Source organism: Punica granatum, chromosome 4, assembly GCF_007655135.1.
Source record: "Punica granatum isolate Tunisia-2019 chromosome 4, ASM765513v2, whole genome shotgun sequence".
Classification (NCBI taxonomy): domain Eukaryota; kingdom Viridiplantae; phylum Streptophyta; class Magnoliopsida; order Myrtales; family Lythraceae; genus Punica; species Punica granatum.
The window spans coordinates 8,156,789-8,172,772 of NC_045130.1; the positions used below are offsets into that span (position 1 = coordinate 8,156,789).

The following is a 15,984-nucleotide window of genomic DNA, read 5'->3' on the forward strand; positions in this document are numbered from 1 at the left end:
ACAAGTTTTGCAATCCAATGGCCAAGTCCTATCGGTTAAACTCAATGATTGAATTCCTCTTCTCTAATCTTTCTATTTCATCTTTTCATTTTCTCCATACAACAGCGTGATCTGTGGTAAATTTTTCCAACTAAAATAAATGAAATTCCCACAATCACTTTGATTAGGAATAGAAGAGATTAAATCTATATTTTTAGGGAGCATTTGTTTCTATATAAAGTTCGAATTTTATATAGGATTTTACGGCGTTTGTTTATAGAGGTTGTAAAAGTTAATCATTATAATCATTTGCTCGAGATAGAATTTTATAGTCGTGGTTGGTAAAGACTTTGCATTCAAAACAAATAGAGTTGTTAGATTACAATAGAGATTACGATCATGAGACACATAATAATCTCCATAAAAATAAATCATATATTATATTATCACCAATGTTTCTTATAATTCAATATAATTTACCAAATACAATAATTTTACATTTCAACTTTTAATCGAAGAAAAAAATTTTATAGTTAAACTTTTCCTCCGATCTTCACATTCCATATAATCTAACCATATTCGAACCAAATAATCTAAAAAACTTATGCAACTATTTAATTTAGGAATTTTGTTTTATAGACAAACTCCATCATTCTTTTTTGTTTTCTAGTGTATTGAATTTTCCTACTCCAAGAGAGCTGGAATTTGATCAGCTGCAGCCAGCTTTCACGTTATTTATTTGGAACAACAGTAATTTTCTTTCATAATTTGTTTTTCATATATTTTGAAAAGGAATAGAATTATCTTATAGATGAAAAATTTATTTATCAGATTTGAGTCTTATAAATTGAGAAAATTCACAATTATTCCTCTTTATTAGACTTTTGAATATACATTAAGTGGCCGTACACCTAAAAAAGAAAAAAAGAATATCTCTTTGACACTTTACATGTTCCTCATCTTTTTATTTTTATTTTAATCCTCTTTTACCAGATTGTATATTTTCTTTTTCTAAGTATTAAGATTTACACCGGCCATAACAAGCAGGTTGAACTGTAACTTAGATGGTAATCCCCGTCAATTATACTTGAACTCGCAGTTTCTGAACATCTTTTAAGTTGTTTAAGGAAACAATCAGGAAAAATTTAGGCCAATGAATTTTGAGCAGTCTGTGCGTAATATGTTGAGGTACAAATTATGTAAGAATAACTTAATGAACTAGTAAATGAAAATAAAGAAAGTACAGATCGAATTAAGTCTCATAAGATTCTAGGCGTTCGTTATGCATTTTCATGTTAGATATATGTGCATATTTTGAAGAAGTACTATTAGACTAATGAATGCATAATATTCACCCAAAAAAAAATTAAATGCACAATTGCCATCTTTTATGCGAAAGTTCTGTACAGTGAAAGTGTTCTAGATAAATGTCCAACTATGAATCATCACACTTATACAAGAATGTATGAACCGCACTTGATTTTCACGTCTACTTATTTGTCCCAATTTGCGACGGATTCAGTGACAAGAGAACCATACCATGGAGAGCGACAGGTGGCCTCCCCCTCTCCATTTAAAATCCAACAAACGTTCTCATGCATTTGGCATCCAACCATAAAGTTAAGAGTAAGTCAATATATATGGGTTGATTTGAGACTCCTCTTTAAATGAAGGCTCCGATTTGACAACTGTGAAAAGAAAAAAATTTCGCCATTGAAAAAGTTTTATTTCAAAATAGATCAATTTAATTCGAGCATAAATTAGTTAAGAATTATTGGACATTTCAATATAAGAATGCGAATAAAAAAAAAGAGTTGGCAACTTCTTTTCGTCTCCTTTTTCATTTGAGAAACAAATAAAATTTAGAAATTATAGTGCACTGCTAATTTTAGCTCATGTCACTGTGAGTATCCATGAATAAGTGTTAAATTCCTCAATACGCATGGTAAACAATGTTTGATATCGATGTTCTAGTCCTAAAAAGAACATTGAAATAAAAGATAAATTATATGTTTATACAAGGGTATTTCAAAATAATACAAACCTCATTTTACTATTTATCGATCAAGTCCAACCATATAAAGCAAAAGGTCGTAATGATTCAAAAATGTAATACAACATTATAGTGTAATTTCAAAATACCATGCACCCCATTTAATTAATTCCATATTACGAGCATCCAGAATAATTTCTGTTGGGGTCGTAAAATTACCCTCAAGTCAGAAGTACGTGGGTACATATAACATATGTATCTTGTTATATAAAAAGGGGTCAAAATTGAAAACTTGTGAAAATGGATCGAAATTAAAAAATGTATCGATGAAGCAAATAGATGTGTCCTCCTATTTCCTCAAAATTATATATATATATATATATATAGGTGAGCAAAATTATGTGGATTTTTCACCGAATACATTACACCTGCCGCTCAAAGTTGAACTCTCGCATCGTCAAGTCATTTATCCCGAGAGATACAGTCCCCAAAGTTTAACTGAAACTCCCGGGCATTAACCCACCCATTCCTCGAGCCCCATCACATTTGTCCTCGTTATATAATATATATATATTTTGCACAAATTTCCTCTGTCGTTTTCTTCGTGGTAATTTAACGAAATTTTCCCGTCTTGTGGTGGACCTTTTTTTAGCCATGATAAGTTAAGGACGGTAAATAAGATAAAGACTGATTTATGATGGAAAACCGAAGATCCAAATGCCGACACAAAGATCCCCCTAATCTTAACTTCCAACACTAACTGCAAACGGATTTCGGGCCCCAACCCCTCCTTTTGTAACTTTTGTGCAACTTGCCAAACTGAATAAATTATGCTCTTCTTTTTTCCTTTATCCTTCATTTGCTGTTGATCATGACGGGCTAACTTATGGCATTATGAAGACCCATCCGAAAAAAAACAAAAAAACAAAAAAAACAACGAAAGACAATCAAAAAGCGACTCAAAACTGTACTTTGATGACATTCATGTTGTAGTGTGTTCTTTGCTACTTGCCATTTGATCAAGAAGAGGGAGTTCAAGACAAGTGACTTCTTAGTCGGGTTTGGTTGCTAGGCTATATTTCAGAAGTATAATCTAATTATCTTTACTAGTAAACTGCCAGCCGTTATGTTTAAGCCCAAGAAATCTTATGCTTGATTAACCAATATTATTGTGAAGTCGAATTAATAACATCTTTAACTTTATGCATGGGTAAGTAGTGAATACATGCATGAAAGATTCTCCAACTTCTTTATGTTATACATTCACAATTATTGTGAACCGTTAACATATTGTTGTTAAATAATTTTTTTTATTATCTAATATTAAAACTTAAATCACAATCATCCGATAGCTGATGACTATGACACGTGGTATCCGGACAAGAGGTCATCCATGTCGGCCGACAAGAACTGTAAAAGAAATAAAAAAAGGATTTTAGGAGATTAACTACCCTGTGCTGATGCTAGCAATTAGCGGCCGAATAGAACTCGAAGATACGGTAAAAGAAAGAATGTCGAGCAACGGCAGATCTCAGCCGTCAATCATCCGTCCGCAAGTCTTGCTTTGGGCCTCCGGAGAGTGGGACCCGGCCGGTCTGATGTCAATCGACGGTGATCTTCGGCCCGCAAAATCCGGAGGTGTGGGGACAGAGTTCCCCGTTCCGGGAGGGAGCATTAAAATCTCGGTCATGTGATTGCTCGTGCGTCCTCTGACAAGCCTTTTCTCTTTCTTCCGCCGGGCCCACCACGTGTCCTTCCCAACCAAACATCTCCTATAACATCAGCTTAATTGAGAGAAAAAAGCGCAAGGAGTCGCACGTGCTTCGTCGACGTGGTCCACTCATATTTCGCCACGCCGTGGGTCTGGAGCCCTGCGCCTCACATGCTCCTAACCACCGGCTGAAATTTGGCTTTATTCGCAAAAGGGATTATTGTTCCATTCCTTTTATAATCATCCTTCAAATAAAATTACGCCGATTTCATAACGTCGGAAAAAGAATAACAAACGACGAGTTCATATATGATAAAGCTTATTTTATTTGCACGGTGAGTAGGGTTTATCAATCCCACAATTTTAGACAATATCAAAGAGCAGTTCCAACAATCGGTGTTTAAGTTCGTCTTTCCAAAAAAAAAAAATCGTGATCTTATTCCATATCTATGTGTGAGGAAAGTTCTGAATAATAAATGATGAATCACACCTTGATCTTATAAGATTAACCGATCTTTTAGAACAGTGAAAATGACAAAGTATGAATTTCACTGAAGAATTTCGTACTGCACTTTAAATTCATCAACTCCCCTCCGAAGAGCGATGATGATAATGAATGGAATCCTATCAACAAGAATTCCATTGGAGTATAACGTTTGTGTTGAGAAGGACGATTATATTTGAATAATAATGTGTCCTACATCTAGCGTTATCATCTCGAGTCTTCCTCACGTATAATTATTTTATGCATCCCTTTATACCTTATGACAATGTATATTGGACCAAATAGGTATAACATCCACCTGTTATATAATTGCACATGTAGTAATATGATTGTGGGATGTTAATTATTATCCAAGTAGCAGGCTTCGCCATTTTCTCTTCCCTGATTTGCTGGACGTTCATAATTTGGCAGTGGAGGGCAAATTAACTTTCCAAAAAAATAAAAAGACATAATTCAGTGGGAAAAGACAACGTAGAGGAATATAAACACACTGGAATTGGAATTATAAGATTTTATTGAGAAGATGCAATGCAGCTTTGTCTTCATACAACCAAGCCTACGGTATATATATATATATATATGAAAAAAAAGGAGAATAAGTGTGGGATAAGGTAATAATAGTATTTGGGGTATCATGGGAGGGAAGACCACCTTTTGACGTTACATGATGATTATTATGCTCGATGCATGTTGTGATATTCTCGAGGTTCCATGGGGGTGCCTTATCGATCTCATGGCATAGGCAGCAGGGGCATGTTGGGGTGTGAAGTTGATTGCATTTTTTAAGTTGGAAAATGACATTTGGAATGTTCTTATTAATGATTCTTATGAGCTAGGCAGAAATTTTTTTAAAGACTATTGAATGTAAAAATTAATAGAGCGGCGTGCGTGTTCCCGATTTTGGTTTATTTTAGGGATTAATCAATTTCAATTCACATAACCCACAATGTATTTAAAAAAAAAAATTGCTGATTGCAGAAGGTTGGGATCGGTCCTCGAGGATGGCACCCGCATAGGAAAAAGTGAGTAGGAGCCTGGAAAATAATTCAAGCTTTTGTGAATTGATGATTTGCATTAGTTTGTCATATGGAGTTGGTTGTTATTTATTGAGTAAGTTTATTAACTTTGCTAAATTTTTCTAATAATATCAAATATTTGAAACTTTGTGCCACAGCTTGGAATACTTTTTTATTTTTATTATTAAAGCTCATCGCATTGAGTTAATTAAATGAGAGACATGCGCCTTCGCAATAGTTCGAACTCAGCTATTTGAATCGCTAATGATTTACCAATATATATATTACTATTCGAATTACATCTCTTCCACTTAAGGTTCGCTAACAAAATCACTTATTCCAACATGCATGCATAGGTTCATCCGATCATAGGAGATGATAAGCGTTCACATGATATACGATTTCAAAACATCACTAATTATTTTTGGTACAATTATTTGAGTATGAAAGTGAACCGCACTAAAGCTCGCGGGGGCATCTTAATTAACGTGTGATGATTCATAAATTCCTTTTTACGGAAATTGGGCAAAGAATAGAATAAATTCTTAAAGTTTTTCATCTAATTAATATTTAATAGCAAGCTATTATATTGAAGACTGGGGGGGCAATTGCCCATAGTAGGTCCACTTGGGTTGGGTCCTCCCCCAGTTTATGGCAATGTCTACTTCATCATCCTGACAGTCACTATCACAAACAATTTTCATTATTAATTTGCAGAAAACTCCTTGAAAATGAATTTTGACGACGATGGGTAACGTCGGCAAAAAGTATAGACTGAGATCATATTTGATCGGACTTAACATATTTGATCGGACTTAATTTTAAGTACTAAAAATTAAATACTGAAAATTTAAGATCTAAATAGAATAAATTCTTAATTCATTAAGTGAAGAGTGTTTGATTGGGTAAAAATTATTATGGCTAAAATTATATTTACATAAATGCCCAATACTTTGAAATCTTTTCCCTTTTGCCCACATTTTATTTTCACTTTTTAAATTCAAAAAATTTTAAAATTGAAAATTGCAAAAAAAAATAAAATTGATCGAGGGTTTCGGATTGGAGAGGGCCGAGGTGCTGGCGGCTCCATCGCCGGCTACCACCTCCACAGAGGAGGCCGCCGGCGTGCACAGAGGACGCCGACTACCTCCTCTGTAGCGGTGGTGGCCAAGATCGAGGCCATTACTGTTTCGATTTCCCTCCTTCCCTCTCTTCAAGCCCCGGGTGACCGCCCCCCACAACTGAGAAAATGCGAATGGACTGATTTTGCAAATTATGAAAAAGTTCGAGAACACCACCATAAATATGATAAAATTGCCCTCAGTCGAGCAATTTAGCCTAAAAAAAACCACTGAATGATCAAATTCTCATTTACTTACTCATTTAGCACTTCTTTGACTTACTCATTAAGCTAAGTTACTTTTATTTTGTATTTATCAAACAAGCTTAATCCAATTAAGTACTGAAATTTTAAATTCATTAATTATTTGGAGTAATCAAACACAATATGAGTAACAACTCAGCTGCAATAATTATATCTTAATCAGGATGAGTTGAAATGCAGTTCTAATCGACCGAATCCGAACTAATGTGGATATGAGATTTTAAAGTTAAGGAGAGTGAAACACGAAAGTACACAAATTCTAGTAGCTTAATTCTCCGGACGCCAATGGTGGCAACGACCTGCGGAACCCCCAAATGGATCCTGATGTGAAGGACATAATCATGGAAGAATCTGAAATGTGAACAAATACCAAGATCACCAAGTAAAACCAAATTACATTTGGCTTAAATTAATGAAGCTGCCCAATCATTCTTAAGCTTCCATCAGTAACGACAACAAAAATGGAGACCCGTGACCACATCGCACCAATTCCAGATATTCAACAAACTCACCTTCAGACTAAAACCGAAATGCAGGGATCAATCGTAGCTCACATTTGCGGGAAACAAAATTTCACGGGTCGACAACGCAACAAATATATTTAGCTGGTGTATAGAGATAAGAGGACCATGCGAGATGCCTTCCACAACCTATGCCATGAAATACAGGGGCGCAATGGCGGGAAACATGGTTATGCTTTCTATAGTTCTCTTCATAGACTTTTCGACAGAAATCAACAATGAATACCAAAAAATAGCTAACACAGGATGCATCCGGAGCTTCCCAGGTTAGATTTTGAGAATGATCAGTGACAAGTATCGAATAGGAGTAGAAAGAACCGTAAAGAAGGATAAAACTTGAAAAAATACGGGGAGACTCTGAAAATATCATCTAAAGTAAACCAAAGGATAAATATATATATGCAGCAGTAACACTTCCAGTGCTGGTTCGTACAGGTAAGGGACTCAGAATCAAAACTTAAATTTAACAAGACTGATGCCCAAGTCATCTAGCGAAGCACACCATCAAAGGAACGGCGTCCCAAGTTCTATGACGAGAAATCTGATTCCGGAATAAGAAAAAGAGAACACATTTTCATTTTCAGTCGAGACGTTGAATAGTGCGGGGTGACACTGAACATGCTTAAGTAATAAGGCTGTACCAGCAAATACAGGAGCAAAAAAATGAAAGTAGGAGGCGGCCTCAAAGTATTATGGTCAGAACATTGCATCAAATGTTTCCAAAGAGATTAGAAGACTCACTATATCAGTAAAGAAATATCCCCTCTCATGAGTGGGAGTATAACTATCAACTTAATTTAGAAGACTCACTATATCAGTAAAGATAACAAGCTGCAGACTTATCACCGCCATGTGTAAACTGTAAATCCAAATAACATTTTCGCTACAAACTGAGACCGACATACTCAAACTGAGATCAACATCTATTACCTGAAAAACATTTTGAATGGCCATTGATTCTTGTTGCCTATGATCTCATTTTCGTTTTGATGGTGCCCACACTGATCAACAATTTCACCTTAGCCGGTTCATAAGGATATAACACAGCAGTCAGAATTCTTGTGATGGCTGGGGCAACTCTAGTCTTTCCAACCTTCCTTGGTGGCGCGACGAGGGGCGAGCCCTTTGGAAGATACGCTTGGAGTAACTGGCATCGATGGAGTCTTGGGTACCTCCTCGTCGTCCCAACCATCTCCCCAACTCTCGTCCCACCCTTCACTGAAATCTGATGATTCGGGTTTAACCACATTTGAAACTGGAAGCTCCATCATATCGAGTCTCTGATATTTAGATTCACCGCTCAGAAAATGTTTCTTTCTTACTCCAATAAATACTGCGACTGTTGCCAAAACAATAAGTGCCGCAAAAAATATAAAGGCAGTCATTGGCTTTTGTCTGAGAAAGTTGGTGGGTTGGGAACTCATGAGCCCATGGAAGTCCTTCCTTGTACTATGCAGGATCATGTCCTTGAAGTCGAGGGTGCAGTTATCGTTTCCTGCTGTCAGATAGATTGAGCTTCGAGATCCTAATTTTCCAATAGAAACCATCACCTGCATCATATTACAATCATCCATTCGGGGCTCCCACGAATTGGTACCTTAATCATCAACTGAAAATGTAGGCTTGCAAAGATACAAATGTTAATTCAATTGATCATATAATTCATTAATTAAGAACATGCACGCTTGAGCCAATGCAAATGTACTAACATTATCTAGTCCATAATGGTATTTTAAAGAGACATTGGGAAAGTTTTTACTTAAAATTACCTCATGATTTTCTTTCTCTTTCATCTGAACTTTGTTTTCCTTGAGCTCAAGCAAATCAGGAGGAGAAATCGTAACTGTGAGTGGACCTTTCCCTTTATTCTGAATGAGAAGTGACAGTTTCGGAGAATCTGGGAAATCAAAAACTCGTTTTAGCCTTAAAATCAAGCACAGACCAAGTCATATAGAAAAAAAATGCAGTAACATATTGCAGTGAAAAGACGATGCATCTCATAGAAACCTTCGTTTCCAGTCAGAAAGTAGAAATCTTCTTTTCTAGTCAGAAAGTATTATTAATCAGTGTGAGAAAGGAACAAGTTTCGGGACTCAACGCAAACATCATTCTAATGCAGAGCACTTTATTTTCCTTAGCAGCCGAGAAAGATAATCAACACTGACAAATCCATGAAGCAATGACATGAAGATGCATTTACAGGAATTACTTACGTACATATACGTCCCATGGCATGAAGGCGAACCAGTTCTGATCAAATTTTTAATGCCCCAGATATTGCAAATTTCCCCCATACATGTTTCCAGCTTTTAATTACTCCTTTGTGCGAGTATCAAATTCTATAAAATGCGAACACCAGATAGACATAATCTTGATGTGCCTGATTGCTCAGATTGAATGACTGACTGAATTAAAAATCTTCTAAGTAAGCATCATTGAAGCATAGAAAGTGCCTCCTAAAGTGGATCAGCATCCTCCACAGTTCCCTATGAATTGCACTGGCCGTGCATCTGATTTTCAATGCAATGCACCTTCAGAACCCAATTAACTATTGTCTGGCACAGGCTGGCTGTTAATAACAACAAGACAGTCCAAGTTTTCCGAATGATATAACAAGAGACATTATCAATTTCTAGCATTAAAATTGAACGCAATTGACTGCAAGGCCTGTTTTCTTGTTAGCGAAGCAAATACATAAAAAAAAAAAAGAGTATATGAGACTGAAAGATGTGCTGTACCATTTCCGGGGAATCTCAAACACGCAACGAGCTTGCCTTTCTCAGCAGTGCACCTACTAGAAGGGTCACATTCTTCGGTCAATGGGCCTTCCTTCCTCGGCAGAGTCACCAAACCCATATCACCTTCCCTATCATGTCCCTTGGGATCCTCAGTCGATCCAGCCCCACTCCTCAACTTCTTCTCGTCTTTCTTTTCAACCCCTCCTTTCCCCTTTGACTTCCCACCGGAAGCCAAATCCCCACCTCGATTTTCTGGTCTGACCTTACCATTATTTGTGTCTCCGACTATATTGACCTTGTTAGACTTGGCATCTGAGTTGGGCACCTTGCCCCCTCCAGCAGATAGATCGGTGCCATTAGTCGAAGCTACAGCCTTCTTCGAATGCAAACTAGGGTCTAGAGTATCTTTATTCACCTAAATAAGAACACCCCTTTAGATCTCATCACATGAACAATCAAACCAATCAGGCATGAACTAGCTTAACCCGGATCACAGCGAGCTCCCAAGGCATAAGTACTGCTTACCCCTATGTCGGCAGCAGAGCTACCAGTAAGCAGCACCATCACAAGACAACCCAGCAACAGGGTACAAAGCGCCGCCATGTTTATGTAGTACGAGGAGGACTGCGTTCAAGTTCAAATTAAGGGAGAAAGGGTCACAAAAACAAAGCTTTGTCACTGAATCAGGATCGGCGATAGAGAAGAAGAGAGGTCTGCATAAACTTACATTGATGAAGCAGTGTCCTTGGAGACACCGGTGGAGTTAACAGATTCCGACAATATCTATCAACTTGGGTAAAATCAGCTCTCTTATCACAAAGAAATTAAAAAAAAAAATGTGGAAGATTGAGTGTGTTCGGAGGGAGTAAAGAAGCGTTGATTCATGTCTCGGGGAGTGAAGCAGAAGCAGCCTCCTCGAATTTGCCGGCTTCGAAGTTTCCACGGTCGTCTGTACAGTCAACATAGGCCTGGGTCATGTCTTCTTCCCCATCGACGTAGAGGTGTTGACGGCACAGAATAGATGGGCTTGGTCGGGGCCAATTGGGCCCATTTCTTTTAGCCCTTTTATCAAACGATTGTCTGACCTTAGGCGAACTTCCCGTGGTACGGCGGCACCAATGACTCACAGAACCATTTATCTCTCGACTTCGGGAAGAACATCTACGGCCTTACAAGGTCAGTCTAGGGACGGTGCAACTGAACCATGCTGACTTAACTGCAGAAGAGCATTGGACTCGCGAAACTTGGCTTGAAAACTCGACTTGGAACACTGAAAAGTTAGTGCAATTTCCATTGACGAATTCGAATAGCTTTCAATATATGTCGTGCGGGAAGACATTAGTAAGTTATTACCCCCCAGGTACGTGATCTTCCTTCATCAAAAGAAATGGAAGTTTAACTGCTCTCCATGATTTCATGCATGTTGAAGCGTATGTATGAGATTATTTTGAAATGATCATAATCATCTAATTTATAAAATTAATCTTTTTAGATATGTCAGACGTAGGTTGAAATATTTTAAAGGCCATTGCGTGGAATTAACTGAATGGGAGGTACATATAATTGCATTTGTTAAATATTCTTTTATTATTATTTATTTTTTTCCATATTCTTTTAATTTTCTTTAAATTATTATATATAGTGAGTAGGAGATTTAGATACATTAATTACATTTATTAAAATTTTTAATTGTTATCTTTATTTTTAATTTTCTCATTCCATACTTTTAAAATTTTCTTTAGAGCATTTATTATGCACCCAAGTAAATTTTAGTTACATATAGATAGATTCTTATTGTTTTAGAATTTATTAAAAAATAATATTTTCTATGATTCATGATTCTTATTTTTAACATTCTAAATTTTATTTTTCAATATGCTTGTACATATATATGTTTCATTAATTTTCGTAAGAATATCAAAACTTTTCTATCAATTTCTATAGCCTGGGCTCAATTTTTATAATATTGCGTTAGGTTAATTGTTTATATATATTTACGATTTATATAGGATTAAGAAATTACAACAAATTTTTTTTCTTAATTGCATTTAGTAAGAGATTTAGGTACATTTTATTGCATTTGTTAAATATTTTTAATTATTATTCTTTGTTTAAAATTTTTTCCATATTCTTTTTATTTTCTTTTAATTATTATATAGTGAATAGGAGATTAGATACATTAATTGCATATATTGAAAATTTTTAAATATTATCTTTGTTTTTTCATTTTCTTTTTCTATAATTTTTAATTTTTTTTAAACATTTATTATGCACCCAGGTAAATTTTAATTATATATAGATAGATGATTACTTACATAAACTACATGATTGAATCTGAAAATTTATTGAAATTAGTGAGAACTCACTTATTTAGATATTTCATGGCAGAAGCCATTGATCAAAAAATTAGATATAACGCAAATTTTAGATGTAATTCGAATATGAATCCGAAATTTAGATATAATGCGGGTTCGTTTATAGTGTGAGCCTCTGTATATATAGTTGACTTTTTAATTGTAAGGTGAGCATTTATTATTCGTGCATTTATTGTTCGTTGTTTCTAATTGATCATGATTTTTTTCCTTTTTTGTTCTCCAATATATTCAAATCGGCCGTCGACAATTTATTATTTGTTTCTTTGTTATTCATCCAAAAAATTTCTGTTCATCTTTCTTAATTAATAGTACTTTGTTATTTAATGATTAATTACTTACTATTTACTTTTGTATTTGACTGAAAAATTATTTATCTTTTATTTTCAATATTATTCAATTTGGAAGAAATTTTTTTCCTTTTTTAAGGACTTTTATTTTAATTACTTACTATTTCCTTTTATTCTACTGGAATTACTATTTTTTCGTTTCTTTATTACTTACTATTTCCTTTTAATTTTTTAGTTGACACATTTATTACTCGTGCATTTATCATTCGTTTTTTTCTAATCGATCATAATATTTTTTTCCTTTTTATTTTACAAGTTATTCAAATTGGAAGGCGGCAATTTATTGTTTGTTTCTTTGTTATTCGTCCAAATAATTATCGTCCATAGTTTGTCTTTCTTAAATAATAGTACTGTGTTATTTAATGATTAATTACTTACTATTTACTTTTTGTATTTGGCAGGAAATTATTGTCTTTTTATTTTCAAATTTATTCAATTTGAAAAGCGAACATTTATTTTTTTTCATTTCTTTAGTTTTTTATAAGGCAGTCTATTATTGTTTTCCATGAAAAAGAACAACATGCTTTTATTTTCTTTAAAATTTCTTACTTTTATTTTATGAAATGGGCAGTTTGGAATTTGTTGATTTTCTTTCTTAATTAATAACACTTTGACATTTAATGATTAAATACTTTCAATTTACTATTGTACTCGACCAGAATTTGTTTTCCTTTTATTTTCAAATTTGTTCAATTTGGAAGGTGAACATTTATTTTTTTTGTTTCTTTATTTTCTATAAGGCAGTAATTTATTATTTCCCTTGAAAGAAGGCATATTAGAGTTGGTTTTTCAATTAGCTTACGTTTAGTTTTCGAGTTGGATCATTATCCAACTCAATATAATTTTGTGTAATGATTACAAGTGTTAACAAATATATGGATGTGTGAATATATATATATGTATGTCAGTATAGATGTGAAAATAAATGAAGAATTTATATTAAAAATTGATTATAAAAATGGTTAAAAAAGTATGAGTAGAAAATTATTATTAAATGAAAAAAAAGACAAAATATTAATGATTGTAGTGTAGAATTTGGGGAAGAATAAAGTTGAGTTAGGTAGAGTAAAAATTTTTATCCGAAAATCAAACAAAGCTAAATGATTAATTACTTACTATTTGCTTTTTGTATTCGACCGGAAATTATTTTATCTTTATTTTCAAATTTATTTAATTTGAAAGGACTTTTATTTTCTTTTATAAGGACTACTATTTTAATTACTCGCTATTTCCTTTTATTCAACCGAACTTACTATTTTTTCGTTTCTTTAGTTTTTAATGCATTCATTTATTTTCCTTTCATTCTCAAATTTATTTGTATTTAGTAAGAGAGGTACATTTCTTATGCCACATTTTACTGCATTTAGTATGCACCCATTTTATACACCCAAGTTAAAGTAAGGGATGTATATTTCTTAAACACTCATATTAATTTTAATTAATTTCTCTTATAGCATTTATTATGCACCCATTTTTATTGCATTTGTTATGCTTTCATTTTATACACCCAAGTGAATTTTAGTAATATATAGATACTAAACTTTTTCTGTCCAATGCATAGGTGATTCAATGGTGTTTATTTTGCTCAAATTTGTGTTAAAATATTATCAAATTAACAAATTCTAATTGAAAGATTTATGTCATAATATAATTGTATTTTGGGAATTCAAATAATGAAATATTCAACTGCGAGAAATATATAATTAATTCTTTTACCAAGTGATTTCTTTTATAAATATTTGTAATTTCAATTTGCATCAAATGTTTTCATAAGTAAATTGTATCTTTTTATAAATCTCATATTAATGATTTTCAGGTTGTATAAAAATATGAAAATAGATTTTTCATTTTTTAAATCATAGTATATTATTGATGTTATATATATACATATACTTAATTGTTGCAATTATAACACACAAGCAAAAGCCTTATTTACAAAATTTATCTAAAATATTTTTTGGTTATTATCATGGTAAAAGATATAAGATCTTTTACTTAAAGCAGTTTCTTGAAAATAAAATTAAAATTGATTAATTAGTTGCACTAAAATATTTAATGCATAATATATATACCAATTCTCTTTTATTATATGTATGTATATAGATTTGCTGCAAATATATTAAATATAGTTATAGTATTTTTTTAACTCTAAATATTATTAGATACAAAAAGTGCATGGTATTTCGGTAGTATAAAAAATTAAATAGATAAAAAAATAGAACTTTTTATAAATCCATATTATAATTGAATCCCAATAGGGTTAGCCTGATGGTTAAAGGGTGTGACGACCAAGATAAAGTCTCAGGTTCAAATCACCTCCCGGATGTCATGTAGGAGAATACTCCCTATTAGGCTATGCATAGCCTGTGCTCGGACTTACCTATTCCGTGGGCTTGCAAAGTGTTCACGTAGATCGTGAAATTAGTCAGACGAAGTTCGGACACCCTCATTATAAAATTATATGTACATATAAATATATATATATATACACACACACGATACTTCTTTACTAACAATGACTAAAAATAATTAATAAATAGTTTTTAATTGTTTTACTATTTAATACATTTAATGCAAGAATTTTACTGATTCTTCCTATAAATGATACTTTAACCACAAATCTTATTTAAACATTTACATTTAAAATCTTATATAATATTGACATTTATTTTTCTGATCCTATTTATTGCATGTGATACAACTATATATATAGTATATATATAGTAATTTGCATTTTAATTATCGAATTATAATAATTGATCTTGTGCATTAAATTTTTGTTTAGCTGACAGAAGCTTCTACTATGTCTTTTTTCTGACAATAACCTGTAATTAATTAAGAAGCATCGCGATCAGAAGGGACGCATCTGCATGGGGTCAGTCGGCGGTGCAAGTCGGTCATGCACAAAGAATTTGTCAACTTCCCCCAAATCCAGTGTTTTAATGGGAGAATTAACAAGAAGAACCCGTGCATGATCAAATTGACTAAAGGGCTCCGTAATTGGAGGATAACTAATCAATGAGATCATGTCAGTTCAGTTGCAACCAATTTCTTTGTAATCACGAAAGCACTAAATAACTTTTAGGAGTGGATTTCGACCTGTCCACAAAATATTTCTAATTGATTTGATTTTAAATCTCTGCACTGCAAGTAGAATTCATCCAATGATAAATCAATTTGCCGTTGGACCATATATACTCAAAGTTTGCTTTTGATTACTCTAGATCAAACTATGCTTCATAATTGAGAGGGCGAAGACTTATTAGTATTTTGTAATCACAAAAGTATTAAATAATTTAAACGTTATTCACAAAATACTTCTAATAAATTTTAAATCCTTGTACTGCAAGTAAAATTTGTTCACTAATAACTCAATTTGTCACCGGCGGATATACTCCAGGTTTAGTATGAACTG

At 33.4% G+C, this 15,984-nt stretch overlaps 1 protein-coding gene across 6 annotated transcripts; it reads right to left on the minus strand.

Annotated features, from left to right (window-relative positions):
* Positions 1-6,664: 6,664 nt before the first annotated feature.
* LOC116205279 lies at positions 6,665-10,818 on the minus strand. 6 transcript variants are annotated; one of them, XR_004156488.1, is made up of 7 exons: positions 10,575-10,815; positions 10,373-10,471; positions 9,848-10,262; positions 8,879-9,006; positions 8,040-8,659; positions 7,101-7,238; positions 6,665-6,939 (listed from the first exon to the last, which is right to left on the minus strand). XR_004156488.1 is itself a non-coding variant. In XM_031537829.1 (6 exons), the coding sequence occupies exons 2-6, from the start codon at positions 10,448-10,450 to the stop codon at positions 8,189-8,191; spliced, it is 1,011 nt and encodes a 336-aa protein (XP_031393689.1). In that variant the 5' UTR covers positions 10,451-10,471; positions 10,575-10,816; the 3' UTR covers positions 7,720-8,188. The 6 variants fall into 6 exon arrangements, 3 of the variants coding, with proteins under 3 accessions (XP_031393689.1, XP_031393688.1, XP_031393690.1); XR_004156486.1 differs by lacking the exon at positions 7,101-7,238; XR_004156487.1 differs by lacking the exon at positions 6,665-6,939 and having other exon boundaries at positions 6,964-7,238.
* Between the last annotated feature and the right edge of the window lie 5,166 nt (positions 10,819-15,984).